Source organism: Pleurodeles waltl, chromosome 3_2 (genome assembly GCF_031143425.1).
Source record: "Pleurodeles waltl isolate 20211129_DDA chromosome 3_2, aPleWal1.hap1.20221129, whole genome shotgun sequence".
NCBI classification, from domain to species: Eukaryota; Metazoa; Chordata; class Amphibia; order Caudata; family Salamandridae; genus Pleurodeles; species Pleurodeles waltl.
In genome coordinates, this window is record NC_090441.1 from 189,021,640 (window position 1) to 189,046,097 (window position 24,458).

Here is a 24,458-nt window from a genome sequence, read left to right on the forward strand (position 1 = left end):
CCACGGATCCAATGCCCCTATATCTATGTATAGTATGCATTAACTTTCTACAGCTGTCCCAAAGACCAGACCCAACATTGACTGTAGAAATATAACCATGACCACTCTGTCTTACGTGAGTAAACACTTAGTTGCTGTGCGACACATTCCCAGTGCCCCACTTTGACTCGCTTTTGTGGGATCAGAACCCCAAAACCTTAATGTGCCAATACATTTAAATCATTCCAAAATTATGTCTGGCGTTTCCTCTCCAGCACCCTTGGTCTTGCGATAAGAGAAGCACACTCATCAAAATCATGCCCAACAAAGTTTAGCAGAATAATAAAATAGCAACTGGGACCCCTCAAAAAGGGAGTTCTAGATCAGGGAAAAAGGTAAAGTGTTTTATTACGAAACCTCAAAGAATTCGGTAGTGAAGAATAAAGGCAAAATCTCTGCCACAAAGGCTCAAATCAAAATAATTCTAAGTCCCACATGAACATCAAAAACCTAAGAGAAATGGACAGCATCCCTAGAGGAAAGACAAGTCTCTAAAATGTAACTGTATGGATCACGGAGGAAACAGACAGCATCTCTTAGGAGAAAAGGAAAGGTCTCTCAAAATTCAGACAGAGTCCATGGAGGAAAGGGAAAAATCTCTGGCTCACCTCAAAAAGGAGAGGATTTTGAATTTGATAGCACACAGGGTAATACGGAAAGCGTGTCTAAGCATGGCATGATTACAGATAGCACAACATTAACCAATGACAAATGCATGTGTCATAAATTCTAATGCACTACTACTAACCCCCTTCTACATAAGACTCCAACTGCTTCTGTGGTGTTGGGGTCCAGAGATCCAAAACATTTAGTAACAATTTTGAACTATTGACACACACAATAGTGTATTCTGTCAGGCGCCCAGCTGGACTACACCAGAAGGATCCTTGGACACTCTGCAGCATTAGGGACATGAAGACATCCCTATTCACAATACACACTCTGAGGAAAGTAACCAGCTATGTCACAGTGTCCTGCGAAGAACGTGTGGAGAGAAGAGGCACAGGGGGACAATGACTGGGTGGGGAAATGAGCAGGAGAAGAGGGAAAGGTGAATCCGATCAGCAATCATCTTAATTAAAATGGAGTCTTCGTGTACTGTGCCATGAGTTCATCACATCAATAAACACACTCTAAATGTTACAGCAAACTCATTTTAACACAATATTATTTCATCATTTACGACTAAAATTAATCTTAAAACTCGTAAATATTTAACTTGTTTCAAACAAATTTGTCACCCAAATGTTTACAAACTCTAGTAACACTATCAGTGATGTGATTCAGGGCCAGGACTGCAGATCCCCAGGACCTTTCCCGTGAGCCGGCATGATCTACCGTGGGACAGGCTGCAGGCACGTTTCGGAACAGAACTCGGTCATGGGTCTGCTTCAGGACAAAGATTCCTTGGGTGAAAATGCGATACAGGGCCTCGAGTCTTCAGTCTCAATCCAAAGCGCCTCACAGTGGCTTCTGTCAGGATGAAACCACATCCAACCTTCCAGGGATGACATCACAACAAGCCCGAACATGCGCATAACCAGCATTCAGACAAATCTGAACCCACGTGTGAACACCAAGAGGCGCTGAATAGACGCCTGTGTTGAAAACATACCCAGACTTAGGCAAAGGACCAGACTAAAGCCTGATTTATGTGTTGGGGAAGCAAAATCTGTTGTGACGGAGGTCCCTCCCCACCAACATAATGGTTCGCCTGCCTAATTTAATTTCAGGCAGACATTAACTTTGGCTATGGCGGAGTCTACTCCGTCTCTGCCAAACTTCAGAGACACGCCTGGGGAGTAAGGGCCGTCGGAAAAATTAGTACAGGTCCACCAACCAAATTTAGATGGTGGATCCAGTGTCTTTCCACCTGGCAAAACCTGGCAGGTAAGGGACAGTAAAACTGTAATACTACTACTCTGCACCATAGAGGAAGACTACAATGCTGAGGGGAGCATCATTTTTTTTCTTTACAAAAAGAAAATCCCAATTCTCGATTTTCTTTTAGTAAAGTAAAAGAAAATTCTACAGGGTTGGGTCTGCACTGACAGGACCTGCTGTGACGGGGGTTCCTGTCAATGCTTTTGTGAATGGCCGCTTGCTTGGTCGGTAGCCATTTATAAATCAAGCGGACAGCCTCTCCGCTATATGGACGGCGTAATTCACTCCGCCCCTGCGTGGTACGGCAAGCCGCCCGCCTTGATTTAAATCACGCCCTAAATATACACTAGGGTAGAGTTGTAACACAATGTAATTTCTGCCAAGAGTCTTCCAGGCACAAACTGCCTAAACATAGTGCCTCCTAGGCGCTACATTATAAAAAAAGCCTGTGAAATAGGTGCAGGCGCCGATACAGCTGCAAAACCAATCCGCACGAAAGCAGTTATCCTCAGGTACGAGTTTAAAGATGGGTATAGGCTCAATAAATACAATTTGAAGCTTCTGAGGGAGTCTAGCGGTTAGCAGCACACCTTCTCCAGGTAACATCTATTGTTTTCGGGCGAGGAGTGAGATGTGCATCAGAGAAGCAGAGATGGATTCCTTCCACAGCAAGGCTAAGGATGCCCAGGGCCTTCGAGGCTCATCAGCTCCGTTCATTGGATGAAGACCCGGGTGAAAGGCTGGAGGATGTGGGCGAGGGAGAAGTACTACAGGCTGGTGAGAGGTGGATCTCACCAGCCTATCAATGGTCTCCAGATGCTACAATCCTCGTCTGAACATTTCTTGCTCCGTCCAAAGGTGAAGCCTCTTTTTGTATATTCTAGGCAGAATACGTGTCTGGATTACACTCCTGCCCCCTGTTAAGGAAGGTTCTGGGCTGAATGTGGCTGCAAATATATGTCCCCTGAGTAATTAAATCAGGCAATTTTGTAGTGTAAGAAATTGTGGCTTTTAAGGTTTCCACCTAAATTTATAGACTGGATTTATTTTCACCCTGAGCACTGTGAGATTTCTAACCCACCTCCCAGGTCCCTTAGAAGTGCAGAAGATCTGGCTGACTCCTATAAGGCCACAGCATTAAAGCGTAAAAGACGCACCGGTGGCATAAAAGTTAAAAGCCACATGTAGGCTGCAGAGGAGATTTACACCACCAATGTTGGTGATTGTCATCAAATGTCTGTAACCAGAACCAGTGAGCACCGGCGCGAGGGAAGTCCAGCTGAGAGTCACAGGAAAGGGAATGGACCTGCCACACGTTGACTAGATGCTGAGATGAACCTGCCAACACCCGAATCAAAACCTAGAGTATTCTTAACACTTAAAAGGAGAAGACTCCTTCAGTGTTGAGTAAAACCCAAACACGCATTAGCAAGGCCAACAGGTCTGGCTAGCCGGCAAAGTTTTACTTACTTTTTTCCAAATAACTACAGGGAACATACGTGTAAAATAAGTAAATATACCGCTATCTAAAAGTGGCATACATAAATGGAAAAAAAATAAAATATATAAAAAACACTGCAAGGAACATGAGAGGAAAGCAAAAACTGGCCACCCAACCTGGCATGGAAGTGGACCACTTTTTAGTTGGATGGGCACATGTGCAACAGCAAAAGACCACCTATTACAAAGTAGAGATCCAACAACTGCAGTGGACATTGCCCCATACTTTATGCTGTGGGGGTGAAAGCAAAATGTGAATACCACTTGAACACATCACTGATGAAGAGGGCTGCCCCAAACTCCTCCATACAATGAGTGTGCATTAAAATCTGTGTGGCGCTCACAAAATGTTAGGGCGCAACACTGACAGTGGTCCCTTGTTTAGGTGGTCTATCAATGGTCTCCAGATGCTACAAAGATAATCGCTGCTCATTTCTAAGGTTATGGGTCCGGATCTCCACCATCGGCCATAGCCTCCATGCCTAGCTGTCAATCATCAGTGGTAGCGCCTTTTTCCAGTCCACCACCATTTCTTGTTTCACCACCAACAGCATATGGTCCACAAATGTCCAGTTGTTTTTAGTTAGTCCTTCCATAAGAGTGAAGCATAATGCAAGCGCTCTAACCAGAGGGACATCTGGTATGGGGAACACTACTGTACCTTCACTATGGCACAACCCTTCCTTCCAGAAGCTCTGTATGACTGGACAGGATCTCCACACATGCTGTACACCCTCTTTGGGGCCTCACAGTCTCCGCCCTTCACCCCTGGTCCTTGGCTACGTGTGCTGCAATCTGTAGGGTGTCAAGCACCCCTTGTACATTATCTTATATTGGGTTTCACAGTTATGCACACTACATATAGATTTCAGGATATTTTGCCAGAGCCCTTCTCACTGAAACCCTGATAATTCTTTACCTCCAAACTTTTCTCCTGCGGTCATGAATGGTCACCTCTCTGAGTTTTGGGGGGAGGGGGAGTCGTGAGAACCCTACAGATTGTGGTTCTTGCACTACATCACAATGCATTACCTGCCCACAACCCAGGTATCTTTCCTAACACTCATTCGCTTTATGCTTCTCTACTGCACATTTTCTCTTTTGGGTAGGCTGCCACTATAAAAATACCATATACCTGCCTGCCTACATATTCCTACTTCTTATCACTGCAGATAATATGTATATCTGCTGCACCCTCATAGATGTTCTTCAACTATATTGACAAAGACTTGCTGTATACTCACCAGTGTCCCTACTGTATATCGGCACAAAGACGCTGCTGCACACTCACCAATGTACTTATAGTATATCAGCACAAAAAAGTTGCTGCACACTCACCAGGGTTCTTGTAGTATATGGACACAAAGACAATGCAGCACACTCACACATTTTCTTATAGTATATCTGCACAAAGGCATTGCTGCACAGTCTTCAATGCTTTTATAGTATATTGCCACAAAGACATTGCTGCATATTCACCAATTTACTTGTAGTATATTGACACAAAGAAATTGATGCACACTTACAAATGTGCTTATAGTATATCGGCACAAAGACATTGCTATACACTCAATGATGTTTTTATAGTATATTGGCACAAAGATGTTGCTGCACACTCACCAATGTTCTTATATTATATCGCCACAAAGGCACTGATGCACACTCACCAATGTCATTGTAGTATATTGGCCCAAAGTTGTTGCTGCACACTCACCAATGTTCTTATAGTATATCGGCACAAAGACGTTGCTGCACACTCACCAATGTTCCTAAGTAGATCGGCACAAAGACATTGCTATACACTCACCAATGTTCTTATAGTATATCGGCACAAAGACGTTGCTGCACACTCACCAGTGTTCTTATAGTATATTGGCACAAAGACACTGCTGCACACTCACCAATGTTCTTATAGTATATCGGCACAAAGACGTTGCTGCACACTCACCAGTGTTCTTATAGTATATTGGCACAAAGACACTGCTGCACACTCACCAATGTTCTTATAGTATATTGGCCCAAAGTTGTTGCTGCACACTCACCAATGTTCTTATAGTATATTGGCCCAAAGTTGTTGCTGCACACTCACCAATGTTCTTATAGTATATCGGCACAAAGACACTGCTGCACACTCACCAATGTTCTTATAGTATATCGGCACAAAGACGTTGCTGCACACTCACCAATGTTCTTATAGTATATCGGCACAAAGACATTGATGGCTCTCTCTGCACCCATCAACCCCATGCAGAGCAGCACCACGAACTGCAGCCAGGTACTGCCTCGTGGCCAAAGGTATGGCAGCACGAGACGCAACTTCTTGCGGAAGTCTTTCCAAGTGGAGCGGTTCCCAGGGTCCTGGCTTATAAGGGGCTGTGAAAAAATCAAGGGACATGATTACTTCACAGAGAAAAATGGAAAATTGCACACTAATGAGGAAGCAACAACAAATCACTTCAAATCAAAGCCTTCAAAACTGAACACAAGGAGACACCAAAGACTATAGCTTCTGGAGAGGATCTCTGCAAGCAAAAGGCTGAGATTCACAATTCTTAAAAAAAAAAAACACAACACAACAAAAAAACTACTCAAGACTCATTTTACTTGAACTTGCTATGAACAGAACTTGAACAAAGACACGCTGCAACTGCAAACTAACAGTCTGACTTCCAAACTTTTAACCAGACTAGGAACCTGTGTTAGACAAATTTTGATTGGGTGCTGGCAGCTAAACAGACTTGTCCGGAGACTAATTATACGCAAGTCCTATGTGGGCTTGTAATCATGGAGCACTACGTAGACCACTAAGCGATGATACCCATTGTTTGCATTTTTTTCCCCAGGCATGTGGATGGAACTCTATTGGCTCCTCTTGCAGGCCAATGTTTACTACCAGTTACACCGTTTACAGCTCCATCATGAGCAGCATTACCGCTTATCTTGCAAACACGCTCATCATCTCTGGTGGATTTCCTTAAAAAAACAAGGCTGCAGGTCCTTGCCATCTCTGCACCCAGGATATAGAAAAACATCTCTGTACCCATCAGGACTGCCCCAACGCTGCTCCAATTTAGGAAAAGAGTTGAAGATGCCCCTTTTTAAAGAACACTACATCACAACTGGGAGTCCTGGTTTTATGGCATTTATTTATTTAACATTTCCGTCTGTATTTATCCATAGTTATGTTTTTGGCCATTTTATTGCTATTTATCCATATTTATTTTATGTTTTGTTTATGTAATTGGAGAGGTAAAATGATATATTTCCACATTTATTTAATTGATGAACATTCACTAATACTTTGATGCCTGTCAAGTTTTAGTAAATTAAGCAGCCAAATATAACAAAACACTCCACCCAAAGGTAAATATTAGCATCATATACAAATATATGTTAACACATGTCTGTATTCAAGGGAATCTCACCCTGTTTTTAAATCCCCATGGTGTCTATCTCCTTAGCAGTTTGTCTGGAATCCATGAAGCACAACAGGGAGAGTCACAAGAAGCACACTTTTCTCTATTTTTCCGCTTTTAAAAATAAATACAGACAGGAAATAGATTGTTTTCTGTTTGAATTTATCTGTAAAAAAAAATCTGTAAAATCAGAAAAGGGAAGCCTTAATCACAATGCATTAACCCTCCAAAACCCAGCTATCTCTCCCATCACTCCCTGACCTTCTGCTTCTCATTGAATCTGTACAGTTCTCAGCAGCCTTTTGGTTCAGTATGTGCTATAGAAATACCATAAACATACCTACATGTATGCAGGTTGGAGGAAATCAACTGAAAAGCAACATTCATCCTGGGATTCACTTCCATTTAATGCAAACTGCAAAAAGATGTGCCCTAAGTTTGACACTATCGAGACTGAAACACCTGCATGGCAGTGCTTAATTTGAGCCGGTGATTTCCAGGTCTTGGCCCTGGCACTTAATTGTCAGTACTGGCTCTGGTGACGGTCCACGACATGATGGGGCTGTCTGTTGTAATTGTGAGATGAGCACAACAACAGGGTTTAATAAGTTAATGTACATTTAAAAAGAACATTATCTGCTCCTTACGCCATTATTATAGCTTTGGGTGGCCTAGAACCAGCTGAATTGTCACACTTGTAGGAGGGGGATGGTTGGTACTTGGTTGAGATGGTCGTTGGCAGAGCTAAGGGGGCAGCCGGTGGTGCAGTCTGCACAGGCCTCATGAGCAGGGCCCTGGCACTTACTGTTTTTTTTTTTTTTTTACAAACTAAGCACTGCTGCATGCAAAGCTACTCCACTACCTGTGAAAATGCACATCTTTGTCTCCTCTGGTAACAGCAGAGGCGACTCCAGTCACACACTCTTTATGCGAAGAGAATTGGGAGGGAGAGGAGAACATTTATTTATCATGCACAACTTTTACTGGTCCAGGCTAGCTTCTAGGCGCAGTAGGGAGAGATTAATAAGGCTAGGAAAAGAGAGGGCACAATAGATTAATAGAGTTTTTGAAAGTGATGAAGGGAACAGGAGCAGACAAATCATGGAACCCCAGGGAGCTACTGAAGAAGACTTGCAGTGTCCAAGGAGTGAGGTCACCAGAATGAGGGCTCAGGGGACTCTGAGCAGTGTTGTTCATTAACTGACACTGACAGAAGGAGGAGGACAGCAGAGGGGGGCCAGGGCTGGAGACGCGGAGTGAGACGAGAGTAGGCCGCCCCAAGTACGGCTAATAGAGATGGCAGCCAAGGAAAGGGACAGTAAATGAAAGTAGATGGTTAGAGAGAAGCTATGATCTGGGACAACATATGTTAGAGAATAAGAGCTAGAAGAAGGAGCTCTGGGAGTGAAATACAATAGGGGATAGAGATAAACTGAGAAGACTAGGTGGAGACAGAGAGAAAGAAGTGAGAAAAACATGGACAGAGACAAAGGGGGGGGGGGCAGCTAGTGTCAAACTGAAATAGACAGGAGAAACAAGAGAGTGTAGTGAGAGAAAAAGAGCAAAAAGCCAAAGATGGGTCAAGAAAGAGAAATGCTGAAGAGAGAAAAGAAAAGCAAGTGAGACATACCTTGCTGGTTCCAAAAAGCATGTAACAGCAGTTTAATGAGATGTTAAGGGTAAAGGGACAGCTTTGTGACAGATACAAACACATGACTGTACAAGTCTTCACACACACAACCACACATAAACAAGCACATGCCCAACACTGAAGGATGAACCGGTCAGTGGTTAAACACTTGCTGCTGAAGTGTGCAGGGATCTGCAGATCACAACTTAGAATCCCAGCAAGGCTGATGCAGACTTCTATCTTACCAAGGTTGCAACACTCGCTAAGGTGTAACTGGGTAATACTAAGAAAGCTGTAATTTACCACACTTAGAATCAGCAGAAGTGTGGTATGAAGTGCTTTATAACCCCAAAAAGCCCCAAAATGATTATTATTGTAACGCAGAAACAAATGAACCCCAACCTTGCAGTAACTCACCTGTCGGTTCTCGACATCCCGCTCGTCCTCATTCACCAGCAGCATGTAGGGCTTGCGGGGCAACCCCGGGGCTCGTAGTCCAAGCACAAACAGGGCCCCTGTGAAAACATAGCGAAGGAACCAGAGGCTGAACTGTACCTGCAAGGGACCAGAGAGAGAGAGGGGTGAATACATCAGATCTAGACCGGTGAGGGCAGTGTCAAGAAAAGAACTAAAGAAGCAAATGAAGGAAGCAGGAACAAGGGAAGATGCGCATCAACGCTGGGCCAAAGAGATGATTCAGGCAGGGGTCTCCAACCTTTTCTGTAGTAAGATCTAACCGTGTGCAATAAAAATCATTCTGAGCTTCTGATGGTACTGGTTCTGTAATAGGACCCTACCAGACCTGATCACATTAGTGGGCATCCTATGCACCATTACCAGCAGTGATCACCTCGGGGCGTCAGGCCGGGTCGCCAGTTGTAATGTCAAAAAGGCTTGGTTAGTCTGGAATGCTTCTACCTGGGCAGTTCATAACAGCCACCGCTGCTACAGCTATGGGAGGCACCAAGGCATAAACATGAGTAATAAGCCTCCCTTTGCTGCAGCATTCCTAACTCAGATGCTTCAAATATATTTTGGAAATTCAACCCTTTGCTCCAAGCATCAGCATGCAAGATCTGAAAACACACACCTTTTCATCTCGTACACACAGTTCTCAATTGGCATACGTATATTAATTCCACCTAACCAAAACTTCTTAAGTAGGCCGGGCTGTGCACAGGAGTGATACTTAAAGTTAACTAGAGAGTTACTAATGTCTCACAAGCTACTCGTTGAAGATGCCTGGGTCAGAGGATGAGAGGGAGAGGCACAAACCTGGACCAGACCTCACCAACTATCGGTGATATTTGGTGGACCAGTTCAGCTCAATTTACACCTAAATAATGTAGTGGCTTAGCACAGGCTCGCAGAACCTCACGCTGCTAGGAATGCTATGCCCACCTCCTTCGAGGTGGGCTATGCAGCATTTCCCCCAGCAAACTGGACATCTTCCAATGGAAGACGGAAGTGGTCTAGAACTGTGTGCAGATTCTTCTGAAAGGATTCCTCCCTTTTCCTGGTAATATAGATCCCTATATATTTGATATCTCTGGCTCTATGGGGACTAGTCGCCGTAGGACTCTCAGTGATAACTGCCCAGACAATGGATACAAAATCAATTTCTCTCAGTTAATGTAGAAACCTGAATAATCCACAAATAGGTCTAGCTATTGCAACAGGCAGTCTATGGTCAATGTTGTCCGCATATAAGAATATACCCTCCTCCTAGGTGCCCTCCCAACTGAGTCCACACACTAGGGTGTCGCTTTGTACCCAGCAACAAAATGGTTCAGGTGCCAGAGCAAAGATGATTGGGGACAGCGGGCACCCTTGCCAGGTGCCCCTCTCCAGGTGGAACCACTTAGAGAGTGTCCAGTTTACATTGACTCTTGCTAGGGGCTCGCCGTAAAGCAGATCCACCCAGGGCATGTAGCACAGGCCGAAGCCCTTATATGCCTACTCTAGCATGTCAAACGCTTTGGTAGAGACCGATGTTGGCTCCTGCTGGCCCTCATCATGTTCCACACAGCCAAAGAGTTGCCTAAGATAAGGTGGGTACTTCGGTCATACATAAAGCCAGTATTTTTTACTAATATTTTTGTGTCTATGTTGAGTAGCGATATCGGTCGGTACACTCACCCAACTTTAAACCTTTCTTTGGTATAATCACAGACATGGCCATGTGGAGGTCATAGGATAGCACCCCTTTCTTCCTCAAACATGTTCAGGAGGTGAGGTTTGGACTTACTAACCATGCACTTATGAAATTCTACTGCTGTCCCACTGGGCCGGGTAGTCTTGTCCGATTGCTAAGCTTTAGTAGCCTTGTCAATTTCCAGTTCATGGAAAGTCGCCTCGAGCATCGACCTGTCCGCAGGGGAAAGCTGAGGCACCTGGATGCCTTTCAGAAAGTCCAGCAACCCCTCTGACCTCTTGCGTGTTTTGGAATGATGGAGACCACCACTGACATCCGTGAACCTCGCAGCAATCTCGGTATTATCCGATATCGGGCTTCCATTCGCCCCCCCCAAGGGATACCGCTCAACTGAGGCCCCTATCCAGTCTCTCCAGCCTGGCCAATAGCTTAGTCTCTTGCATTGTAAAAATGCAGTTGAGTGGCAAGTTACTGGGTCTGGGCCTCGTTATACATTAGGCCCCGGAATTCCTGTTGTTTAGTCGAAGGCATGTTCAATCTGCACGTCAAGAATGGTACATCTCCGTTCCATCCTGAGAATGTCTGCCTCAATCTGTGCAGCCGCCGCAACTCGCTCCCTGTTTTTGGCAGTTGTCAAGGAAATTACCTTACCCCTATAACTGTCTTATAAGCTTCCCTGAGGGTTACCGGGGAGGTGACCGAGTTCCTATTTTCCAGGAAACAGTTATGTAGCATCTCAGAGTTTTGTATTCACTGTTCTATCTTTCATGATCTAGGAGTGCAGCCATCAAGTCCGATGGGGCTGCGGTTCCCTGCATAGGAAGTCCACCCCAAGGGTGGGAATGGTCAGATACACCTCTCGCCAAGTAGTTGCCGTTTCCGAACCAAGCATTGGTATGCGCATGAGTAAGGCAATGATCTATGTAGAAGAAACTACAATAAACTCCGAAATAAAAGAAGTATTACCTGGCAGTGGGATGTTGCAACCGCCAGACTTCCATTAACTCCATGGCTTCCAGAAACCTCTCTAGATGTGTATCCCAACCTCTTACTCTCAAGCCCTCCCACCCTTTAACGTTGCATGATCTGTCCAGCTTGGCGGACATGGGCAAATTCAAGTCTCTGGCTAAGAATATTGTCCCCTCAGGAACAAGGAGTAGTAGTGTGCCAATTTCATCTAGGGTCGAGGCTTGGTGCCGGGAGTCAGGTATGCAGAGATACCGACCACTAACTGTCCCTGGGGCTCCACCTACACCCCACTCCCAATAAAGGAAACAACTTTTTAATCAGGATGGCTACCCCATGAATCGGTTGTGAAGCCAGCATGGGCCAATAGCCTTTACCTGCCTGTATTAACATTTTACAGGAGTTCCTCTCGAGGTGCATCTCCCGAAGAACTACAACTGGACTATGCCTCGTTAGGTATCCCATGACCACTCATCTCTTGATCTTGCTCCCCAGACCATTAAAGTTCCATGAAAGAATGGCCAGTGTCTTTGGCCCTGGTGAAGGGTTATGTCTCCAACATGCATCCCTGCGCAGTACAGAAACAATGCACCATTTTGCGGTGTCTTTTTATCGAAGTCATAACCCCTGGCCCAGAATATGTGAAAGAACAACTAGGTCCTAAACAACGATAGCCTATACCACTACTGCTAAACAACTAAAAAGTCTCTACAACGAAGTACTGAACAACTACTGTCTAAACAACGATTTTGCCTGAATAATGATTGCCTGAACAACGAATTATAAAGTACGTTTTTATTTTTTTATGGTTTATTAGTTGTTTAGAATTTTTATATATATATATATACACATTCTAAACAACTAATAAACCATTTTAAACCATAAAAAAAAGAAAAACGTACCTTAAAATTAGTTATTCAGACAATCGTTATTCAGCCAAAATCATTGTTTAAACAGTAGCTCTTCAGTACTTCGTTGTAGAGACTTTTTAGTTGTTTAGCAGTAGTGGTTCAGGCAAGTAGTGGTTTACACCTCGTTGTTCAGGATATTTCCCCCTAGCCCATGCCTACAGTATGGTTGTGTGTGTAACATCAAACTCCCTTCAAGTAACTGTTCAACTACCACCACCCACCCTGCAAACCTGTGCGGCAGCTTGGAACTTCCAGCTCCCCCCACCCTCAATTTGTAGGAAGCCCAGAGGAAGTAGATGTTCCCTGTAGAGAGTGGTTCACTACCAACACAGACCCCATCTCAACACAAGGACCATACTCTCACAAACTAAAGTCTCAAGGAAGATCTTGAGAATTAGTGACATTCATGGCCATAGCCACAATCTCCACTGAGGAGTGACACTGCTGCTATGTGGTGACACCTCCTTGGAATTATGGTGTTGTCTTCTTCGTGACACCCGACTCCAGGATTTGGGGCCATTCGAGTCCTTTAGTGTGCCCACTGATGGAGAATGCTACTGCCTTGGTTGTGGCCTCTCCTTCACCCTTACCCCAGGCAGCCTCAGGCCTATCAAATAACTGTGAAAATCACCGTGCGGTGAGCCATGTAGAGTAGCATATATTTAAGCTGCATAGCGCGTAACTTTTGCTTCATTTTGGTGAAGGAGCGATGCTGTTGCTGAACTTTTGCAGTGTAATCTGGGAAAACCATGATCATTGCTGAACCACAAGTTATAGTGCCCAGCTTATGGGAGGCCATTAAAATAGCATCCTTGCCTGCATAATTGAACGGAGGGCAATGAAGGGTTGTGGTTGTGCCCCCGGCGGAGGGGTAGGAAATAAGGAATCTGTGCACAGGATCCACCCAAAAAAAAAACATATTGAGACATCCTCAGCAGGGACTCAAGTATTCAGCCAGTTCATGAAAAAGGACGTATGAGCGCTCTCTTGCATCTCCTCTAGGATCCAAACCTCATTCTAATGTAATTACACCGGGATCGCCTCTCACTGTCCTCCATATGAGCTTCTAGATGCTGCACCACTTTCTGTAGTCCTGTAATTTTAGACTGAAGCCCACGTATAATTTTAGACTGAAGCCCACGTAAAGAGTACTCCACCTGAGAGATCCGTCCCTCCGCCTCCATAACTCTAGCCACTGTGATATGCAGGTCTTGTCAGAGCAAGCAAATGTCAAGACTGGGCTCACCGATCTTCAACTCTAAGGAAGACCTGAAGCCCTGGATCTCCTGGGGGATGGAAGTAGTCGGCTCAGAGATGGGGATGTCGGGGGTGTCCCAACTCCAAGTGAATCCTCCTCCAAAGACGAAGTGGGCTGTGAAAATGTATTAATGTGGCCGTGGGTGTGTCGAGGAATAGGCCTGTACCTCCCAATATTTTCTCTCAGACGCCCATGCAAGCTCTTTAGTGGCAGAAGGGGGGGACAACCGTAGTCAGTGTAGATAGAAGACATGAGATTAAGGTCTGCAACCGGGCATAGGAAATCGCAGCGCCTCAATGGGTCGAATCACTTTCACAGTTGTTACTCTCCTCCCAGCAAGTTCACTATGGGTTTGTGCCCACCCCTCCACCCCCCAACCAATGATTTCTGCTGCGGAGTCCTACTTGCACTCCCCCAGCTCTGTCGGTGCAGACCCAGGTCGAATCCACTCATGGGCTAGGAACACGTAGTCCTTTCCCAGCATCACTGAAGAACTGGCAGAGTCCCACGTGGCACGAAGATGCCAAAACATCAGGCACTCCTCATGCCTCTTCCTCAGTTCAGCTGCGGGTCCACCAGCTATCCTCCTCCTGCGCAAAGGCTCTACAAGCCGCAGGCACCCTACTATGTCCAGCGGCCTGGCTGTGTAGCACCCACAGACTCCAGCATGTCCTCCAACATCTGTTGGCCGCAGGCCTCAACCCTCAAGTGCCACGTTGGTTGAAGGCACACCAGCAGAAGGCTCACCGCAGGACCAGCCTGTAGGCTAGCAGGCACTCCATTGCCCTCTGCAAAGCCGCCATAGCTCGCAGGGACCGGCATCGCCCCTTGGTGGCCCTAATGCAACATGGCTGCATACTCATACACCTTGAGCTGGCCCCTGGATCAATGTTTTCCTCCAATGTGCCAGGTAATCACTGCACAGAGGCCCCCCACTCAGCAATTGTCTGGCCAATACTGGAATTCAGAATCTGTGGCTCGACGTTAATCGGATGGCTTGCCGATGAGCGAAGAGCTCAGCAGAGAGCACTCACCATCTTCAGTGGCTTATCCACGCCCCGGCTGTTATATTTCTAACACCCACAACATTTTTCACTTCAAACGTGTAGTCCCAACAATCTATATATCCACTTAGCTATCCAATGGGTCACTTTGTCTGTTCCATTGGTAATAAAAATATCTACCAGAGGTTTGTAATCTGTGTGTAGTTATGTCCCCATAAACACATGCAGAAATGCTGGATTCCCACCAACAAGCACGCTTTCTTCTGCCCCCTCAGGATGTGTGAAGAAAAAGCTTTTATCCAACCATTTCTCTATCGGAAATGGGTGTCTCCTAACTCATACACCTGTCATCCGTCAATTCCACTGTCCTAAACTGAGGACCCCCTTCTTCAACAAATTGTCTCATCTCATTGGTCTTTTCAGCGAAATTGTCTAATAATTTTGCATAGTATTTATTCTGCTAGACCCAACTGTTCCTTGCTGGTTGGGCATGGAGCATTTTCTATAGCCTTCAACAATTCAAATTCAGGTTTTATCCCATTTTCACCAACATGTCCCAGGCGTTTTACCTCAGGCACAGCAAATTAGAATTTATCAACACTAATGATTAAACCTGAATCCCTTAGTGTAACTAAAACTTGCTTTAATAATCCATCATGCTCCATTTAGTCACTGCCACAAATCAGAATGTCACCCTGGAATACAACCACTTGTTGGATTCCTCACAAAACCTTTCACTCGTTGGACTATTGCTGCCACAGATGCCAACAAAAATGGCATCCTCAGGTATCTAAACACTCCCAGTCTTTCAATCTTCCTAGAGTGGTATTGAAAAGTTCTGGAAATTCTCTTTTCTATTCGTTCACTTCCATTGCTTTGGTCACCAAGGCTTGCTCTGGGTGATATGGCCCCAATGAAAGGTCCAAACCCTTTTGCTCTTGCCATCCAAGCAGCAATTTTTCCTTCTCTGCCACATACACCCTTCCCTGAGTACAGTATACGATATATCTGTGTCAAAAACAACCTATTATTGGTAACTTCACCTCACACTAGCCAACAGGGCTAACACCCGGTTTAATTTCACACCTTTGAACAGTCTCCATGTGTTCCAATCAATTATCGTATAAGATGGACGGGAATCTGCCCACTTCTCCACATCCACTCAATGAACCCAAATACACCACGTACGCGGAATGTATGGTTCTGCAACATTCAGTACAGTACAATCATTCACCCTGCCATGGTCCATGACTTTCACATCCTCTTTTACAACCAAAACCTCATCCTCTTCACTAGAGTCCTCTTCCACCAATTGCTGCCTTCTGTTAATTATAGTCTCGCTACCTCCATTATCACCAAGCTTGCAAACCCCTGAAAAATGTCATAGTTTTTTTACAATGATAACACCTCGCTTTACTTGCTGAATAATTAGCCGAGGATGCAAGATGTTTCACACTCCCACATCTGTAGCATGACATTCTCTCCTTAAAATCAAATTTTTAAGAAATATTTTCCATTTCACCCCAAATTCATATTTTTAAGAACTATTTTCCATTTTTTTCCTTAAATTAAAATCTTTAAGAAATATTTTCAATTTCGTTTAGATTTTTCCCAAGTCTTCACTTACATTCCACCATACGTAAGGATTCAGTACTTTTATATAAGCAGAAGTATTTTCAATCCTTCTTGCAACTGACACCGCTGTCTCCAATGTGGGCTCCTTGACACCGAGCAGTTTTTCCTGAATTTGCACACTGCTAGTGTTATCAGTTGATCTCTCACAATTTTGTGTCGAAGCTGCTTAAGTCTGGGGGCTGCTGCAAGACAGAGTACACACGCTGCAGGAAGCTGCACCCTACCAAAAACATGTATCACCATGATCAATTGTTTCATAATTTTCTTGAAAAACTGCTTAAGCAGACACACATTCATCCCTTTCTTCCAATTTAACATCATCATCTCCAGCTCTATCAGGAATATGCAAACCTTCTACACCCAAACTAATTTTTTAATAAGGATAATTATCTTTTGGGACAGGTTTCCAAGTAGGTTTGAAATGCTTCTCTCCAATCTTCCCACAGCATCACTGGATATCCAGGACGTTGAAGATACACTGGGGGCGGTAATGGAGGACTCCATCGTAAGAGCAGATATAAATAACATTAACTATTTAATGGATTAAACAACTCTTAAAAAAAGAAGGAACAGAATAACTTAAAAATAAATAGTCACCGTAGTTGTTTTGTTTCCGTAATTCCTATGAAGAAGATTTTTCAAATATGTTCCAATGTAAAGTACGCATTGTCTTCTTGGGGTATTCGTATTTCTAACATGATGATCCCACAAGCTGAGAAGCCTTCTTGTTTCTATGTTGAGAGATATGTGTGCTGTTTAGAAATGTATAGTCCATTTTCTATGTTCATGCCCCAACACATCTCAAGTCATGAGTGAGACAGAGCACTTAGCAGTGAGTACCATTTCCGGTATCCTTGTCAGTGGTGCATTTATACAAGCATTTGTGTCAGAAACTGTGGTAAACTGTTGACTCCACTTATTACTGCAAGACCTTCGTGTACCACCAAAGAAGTGTGCAATGCTCCCCGACTCACACTACTAACCTGAGAAACTGCTTGGTAGGTAGGTGTCGCACGTAAAGATATAACCAGAATAAATATTTGTAATTACTCAGTTAATTTATTCAAGGATCTGCCTGCAGGTTTTCCTGCTCCAACCATGCCCTTTGTTTCTCTACTTAAGGATCTCCTGCAGGATTTCAGTCACGAGCTCTGCATCAGTTTCAGAAACGCACACCTAGTTAATTCTCAAAGATTTACAGTACATTAACTATTACCTTCTCCAGAGGTAACTCTGGAATGAGATCCTGCTAGTAAGATCCTGGGCTCAAATCTTGCTCGTCACCAATGAAAAGAAGGCGCTTGTTCCAGAAATAGCTGGTTTTCTGTATTGAAGTTAAGCATGGGAAACATACCTGTGCCCAGGACCCCGACAGCAGATAACTCTCCACTGGTCCCTGCTGAGATCCCTTGGTGTATCATTCTGAGAGGACCAGGAGGAACCCATGTGCTGAAACTTTCGGAGAGTTGCCGAAACACTGGTGTATTTAAAAGTCCTCAGGTGTACCCCACAGCCACATCTTTCAGCATTTTGTCTGGAGCTGCCCCATAGTCCAGGCATGACTAGATCACTGCATTTGGCGTGGTCACTTGGACATGGCTTTCCAACACAGTAGGGTTCTTTGTAGATTTTTGGGGGGCCGGCACATGCAGGTGACATTAGTGACTGCGACAATTTGTGATCGATGGTTAACCCCATCTTTTATTTCCTTAGAATGGATGGAGAAGTGATTCATCAACGCTTAATTGTCCCATGTTCAACACCTTGCGCCATAAGTTTTTAAAACCGCTTTTTTTTTAAACTTTGGAATTCAGACAGGTTAGACCCGCTGTCTTGTACCTAAAGCTCTTAGCGACACTGAAAATTTGTTCGCATGTGTTGCGATTTTTGTCTAGGCTCGTTAGCGCTAATCGCTAATTTTCTGGTTACACAGCGGGTTTTATGCCTCATAGGGAGTTGGTAACATTCGGAGGTCTGTCAGTGAACTGCTTTCTTTTAAGATGATGTATTTTTATTAATGTGACTTTGTTTTATCTATGTAGTATGTGACACATGCTTTTATCCTGGTTTGTTTGTATGATTTTTCTTCGTAAAATCAAATAAAGTCTTTTGAATTGATTTAAATTGATTCATCAGCACTAGCCAGATGTCAGTGTCCGATAAATGGGGTCCGATTTAGTCAACCACAACTCTATCCTGTATGATTTCAACATTCAAAAGTCTGTCGTAGTCCCCCATACTACAAGTTGAGGCATCTACTATAACCCTGGTTAGTTTCTACAAGCATCTCTCCTCTACCCATCACTCAACTACTATTTTCTGCAAACCCAGCTGTCGGCTAGATTTATTAAAACATTTTTTTTAAAGCTCCATTACTCACACCATATTTTTAAGCACTCCATGAAAACTTAGTTTTTATCAGAGAAAGTGAAGCTGCGATCGTGGAGTCTCTCTTGAAAAATCTAACTTTTTTGCTCACAGACCATAACAAATTTAGACCAGTGGTTCCCAACCTTTTGATTTCTGTGGACCCCCACTTTAACATTAATGAAACCCAGGGACCCCCACTGAATCATCATTAGAATCCGGGGACCCCCGCCTGAGTCATTACTGGAAGCTGGGGACCAAATTTGTCAATATTTGTTAATATTTTTTAATTTGCTAGGCTCTCCCGGACCCCCTGAGAAGGCTTCGCGGACCCCCAGGAATCCCTGGACCACAGGTTGGGAACCACTGATTTAGACCCATCAGTTGTCACCGTCTCGCGCCCTATCACTCAACCCTGTAAATAACTACCTGAGGTATCCTGCTTCCTGGATAACAGTGCTTAAATATAAGACAGAACTTTATCTTCCAGCACTAGTCAGAGAAATGCCACTCCCAGGTGTGCCAGACTAAATTGGATCCATAAAGGTGAGAGAAGCTGAGGAAACACTAATAGAGTGTGGAAATCCAACATTATTACCACGGCCCTTATTGAGCACCAAAAACCAATGCTGAGGGACTCCAGCTACAAACGTTGGACGACTCCTGGAATGCTGGCTGCCACAGGTGATGACAGCATGCTCACAGGAAAACTACTATCTGGTTGAACATAAGGTTCAGTCTTTACCTTCCAGAAAAATGGCCGTTTCAAGAAGCAACACGACTAGCCCACATAGGAGCCTGACTTGATCCTGGACCTGGTCTTTCTAGAGTGGTGTCTTATGTGGTCCTTCTGGACTGGATCCAGAGCAAGAGATCAGCATCCTACATTTTTTTTTAAAAATCTTTTTATTAAATGAAACAGCCATTGTCCTAAGTGACAGACGACAATAAAAGACCCATCATTTATCTACTACTCAGAGACAGATTTCAGCAGATGTCGAATATCGAGGGTATAACATGTTGATCGAGCATCCCCGCGTCACGTAGTCAGGCACAGCCCGATCCCCAGCCCTCCACCCGCCCGTACACAGCCTACCAAGGGTCACGCCATACATCTGTAGGCCCCCCACCCTCCCCAGATTTTAGCATCTTGAAAATTTATCAACCTGATGTAGCTGACCAGAGTGGACGGTCTGTACAAGAATGGCAAAGGCGTAAACCGGCTGCAGTTGGAAATAAGAGGAATACTGAGAAGGAAGGACCAGAACAAAGATGCAAAGACTCAAAAGAATAACATGGGCACACCAGGGAAGTGAGATACAAAGACACACAAATCCCTACGGAAACTCAAAGAAAGGGTGAAGTATCCTGCGTGTCTGAGCTCGTGTCTAGAATGAGTGAATAATGCAAAGGAAAGCTGGTTCAAAGTCTCCAGTGGAAACCCTGAGACAGAGGCAGTCGGAGGGAGGATGGAGCCCTGGCAGAACCTACCTGCCGTTGCTGTAAACTAAGGGGCAGATGTACTAGTAATTGCGGAGGGCAGTGCCACAAGCCTTTTTGCCGTGCTGCTCTATGCTAATTTAATTTAAAGGGGCAGAAATGCACCGTATTTACAGTCCTTTCAGCCAGCGCCGGAGCACAATTTGGTGCCTAGCGCCAATACAGGCACCCTTTCACCATGGTGCAAGGGTGTCTGCGTTGTTGGCAGGATTGTTTTTGTGCAGGAAGGGGCACCTCCCTGCTCAGAAAGAATTCAGGGAGGCTTTTTCCTCTTTCTATGCGTACTGCCGTATGCAGCACGCACAGAAAGTGAAAAAAAACAAGGAGAAAAACAAAGTAATTTCTCGTTGATATGCTTCCCGTTTTGACGCATTCCTAGGTTTACAGAGCTTGTCAATATGGGAATCCATGGGTGTTATGTGGAAACACCAACTGCAATGCCAATGACATACCGCCCTGACACACTGCAGGGCAACGCAGAGACTTGAGCTGCATTGCCTTATTACACCATATCTACGAGGCCATGAAAAGCCACGCAAAGTGGCTTTGCATGGCATTGTAGATAGGAGTCTGCACTCTGTGCCGCCGGTGTGTCATAAAAAGTGATGCTGCAGCAGTGCACTGGGCTTGTAAATATGCTGCTAAGAGCCTAACATAGACCAACAAACGTACTCCATACCTGGACGGCTCCAGACTCTTGTATGAAGTCCTTGTCCACCTACTCCAATAAGAATGCTGGACAAAAGAGGGCCATATGGGATTGGGAAAGACCCTCCACATACCTGAACTAACTGAAATATTTTAATTTAAAATTTTACAGGCTTTTTTTTTTAAATCTGTTTATTAAACATTATGCATAAACAACAATACAATACACTATTAAAGGTTTTACGATCTGTCTACACACATTTGTAATCTTGTACGGTGCAATTGTATTGTGACGTGCTGAAATACAACTTAAAACTGTGCAACTAGTGGTTAGGGTCACATCTGAATATCAAAATGTGTATGCTGGTATCGGCAGTAGTGCGGGCTACACCTGCCGGAGGGTGGGGGGAGGGGACATCAACTATGTATGTAAGCTGTGGGGCCGAAGACGAGGTCGGGGCGGAGGGACGCCCAACGCCCATAGTGTAGTGAGCGAGACAAGATAAGGATTCCATGGGGCCGCTGTTGAGGGAGAGGCACTTTAAAGCATTACGTTATTGCACTGAGATAGGGTGTGAAGGTGTCAGGTCTGAATGATTGGAGGACAGCAGTGGGGTGCGTGGTGTAGAGATTAAGCAGGGAGATAACTCCCGGGCACTGATTAACTCAGGGAGGGTATGTGTTGTCCCTGGCTTCTATGCCTACCACAAAAGTATCCCAGACTTCAGCACCGCCCTGTATCAGACCCTTGTATTGTTATTGGCGTAATGTCTGCGTCTCAGCTTGCAAGCGACTATGCAGGTCGCGGAGCCAGGCAGTGTGTGATGGAGCATGCGGGGCCTTCCAGTGCGTGGCAATCAGGCGCTTAAAGACTACGAATGCTAGGTCTATAAATCTGTGAAGATGTTTGTCATCCTTAGCACAGTGGCGTATGCCGAGTAAACAGGATTCAGGAGTGGGTGCGAGAGTGTGGGCCGCGATGTCCGCTGTGGTATCAGTGATTCGTTGCGAAGCCGTGTTTATTGAGTGGCAACTCCAGACCATGTGGTAAAAATCTGCCGCTGGGGTGGCACATCTAGGGCATACTGGATTTGTGTTCGGGTATATCCTTTGAATACGGGCCGGGGGTAAATATGAGTGGTGGATATAATTAAATTGGGTGTACCGCAGTCTGGTATTGCGGGAGACCCCAAAGGCAATTCAGATCGCCACCCCACAGGCAAATGTTGAAGATTTGGTACCATATAATTGCCCTTTCCGTTTTGAGTGTGTGCTTTACAGTGTGGATTTAGATAGGTGTGTCTCTTGCAGTAGGGGTATATGTACCTGATGTCTCCTAAGAAATGTATAAATCCGTTGCCTCTTGCACAATGCTGCCATACCTCCTATGTTTCATGTGAGTATCTTATATTTTGGGATATATTGTTGAGTTTGAGAGGTCATGAGGTGTTGTCGTCTGCCGTGCGTGGTGTGAGGGTAGGGCATAGACAGAATCCGCAGAATCAGAGTTTGCATTGTGGTCTGGTTCCCCTTCGGTTTGAGTGGACATGGTTGTTGCCGATGTGTTGACAAAGCGAGATGTAGCCTGTAGGAGAAGGGAGCGTTCCGTTTACGACTGTTCGGGTGTAGGTTTACTGCCATGTTTTTTGCGTTGCCTGTGTCTTGCTTTGGGAGAGGACCATTTTTTCATTGGTTTGTTAGTGTCTATCGGGTCGGCGAGGCCCTTAGTGTGTAGCCAGGTCCAAGCATCTTCTGATGTAGTGAAAAAGAGTGCACGTGAGTCGTCTTGTACACGAAGTCTAGCCGGGAACAGCAGTGCATATTTGATGTTGTGTTCACAGAGGCGTTCCTTAACCCGGCAGAAAGAACTACGCTTCTTCTGCATTTCCGCTGTAAAGTCTGGATAAGCTGTAATCTCTGCGTTTTCGAATCGCATAGGTCCTGAATAGCTGTAGGATAAGGTCTCTATCGCGATAATTAAGGAGTCTTGCTATCAGCGGGTGAGGCTGCGCACCAGGTGGAGGGGGTCTGCCCGGGACCCTGTAGGTGCGCTCTATTGAGAAGAACTTTGGAATATTGTCTTTAAGAATTGTATCCGTAAGCCATTGTTCTACAAATAGTTCTGTGCAAGGGCCTTCGGCGCGCTCAGGGAACCCCACTAGTCGGATGTTGTTATGACGTGACCTTCCCTCTGCATCCCCAGCTCTGCGTTTTAAGTCTTCCACTTTGGTTGTTAGATGAGTCATCTGCAATTGGAGGTTCTTCCCAGTCAAAGGAAGGGATGCGTTGTCTTTTTCCAATTCTGTCACCCTGTCAGCCAGTGCGTGTTGGTCTGTTCGCAATGTGTTGACATCTTCTGCCACTGAACCTATTTTGGCTTCCAGGGTGGACTTGGTGTCGAGGATGGCTTGCAAAATCTTTTCGAACTGTGTTGTGTGTGTCTGTAAAGTAAGTTCCATCTTCTGCAGAGCCAGTTGCGTGGCGGAGTGGGCCTCGGAGGAGGGGGAGGCGCTGGAATCCATGTTATCCGGAGGTGCACGTGAGGTTTTTGGCTTACCCATTTGGTGTCCGCAGCTCTGTGTGGCCACTAGTAGAGTGAGCGCGGATAGGAATATAATGTCTTGCAGAGGCCAGGGTAACCACACAGCCATTCTAATGCCAGGCGTAGATATTAGTGCTAGTTGAGCATGCAGTCCAGTTCCCAGTAGTTGGCAGTGCATTTTACCGCTGCGCCGCATTCTCACCTTACCTCCGGGCTGCAATCAGGTGCCGAGTATGCCATGCGCCTGAAGCCGTGCCACACAGCGACGTCAAACACAGTGCTGGGACGCCGGTGTGACTGGGGTATGAGGAGTGCTATATGCAGTCGAACCAAGGAACGCACCAATACAGTGTTTCAGTGCGCCATGAGTGCTGTAGCCAGTCAGGGCGACAGCAGGCCAGTGATAAAAAGATAGGTAAGGGCATGGAACAGTGCCAGGAGGGTCAGGGGTGGTACCTCTCACGCTTTACTACAAACGGCAAACAAACTCAACAAAAAAAAAAATATGCAAACACAGCCCAGTCACAAACAGCAAACAAACTCAACCAAAAATAAACACCGCCTGTGGCGTCTGCACAGAATAACAAATCCTAGATTGCACCCTCGTCCGCCTGCACCAGGAACACAATTGTGAAACATTCCTGGCTTGTGCATATACTTAATTCAGAAACTAAGCCACTATACTCTCCCAAAGCACACACAAACACACCTAAAACAGAAATTTGCAGCAAGTAACACAGGGCAACAGGGGAACATATGTAAGCAGCAGACATATGTAACAAACAGTCACACACAATATATTATTAGATGTAACTGAGGGATACATGGAGCAAGCAGACATTTGCCGTAAGAAGACTAAACAACAAATAAAGAAATGTAAACAGATATGACAAGTGAGCACATGCAACAAGTGAAAAATGTAATGTGTCTATTGGTTGCTGGTAGACACATTTCATAAAGCTGCCAGTGTGGGCAAGCACTTAAAACAAGGAGACTTGAATCA

At 45.0% G+C, this 24,458-nt stretch overlaps 1 protein-coding gene across 2 annotated transcripts in view; it reads right to left on the reverse strand.

Annotated features, from left to right (window-relative positions):
- Positions 1-24,458, reverse strand: part of ABCB6 (ATP binding cassette subfamily B member 6 (LAN blood group)) — a 190,496-nt gene that overhangs the window by 132,365 nt on the left and 33,673 nt on the right. For both annotated transcript variants that reach the window (XM_069227144.1, XM_069227145.1), the window contains exons 3-4: positions 8,887-9,024; positions 5,607-5,796 (exon numbers count right to left, since the gene is read on the reverse strand). In XM_069227144.1, the coding sequence (XP_069083245.1) occupies positions 5,607-5,796; positions 8,887-9,024 (328 nt within the window). The remainder of the gene's footprint in view (positions 1-5,606; positions 5,797-8,886; positions 9,025-24,458) is intronic.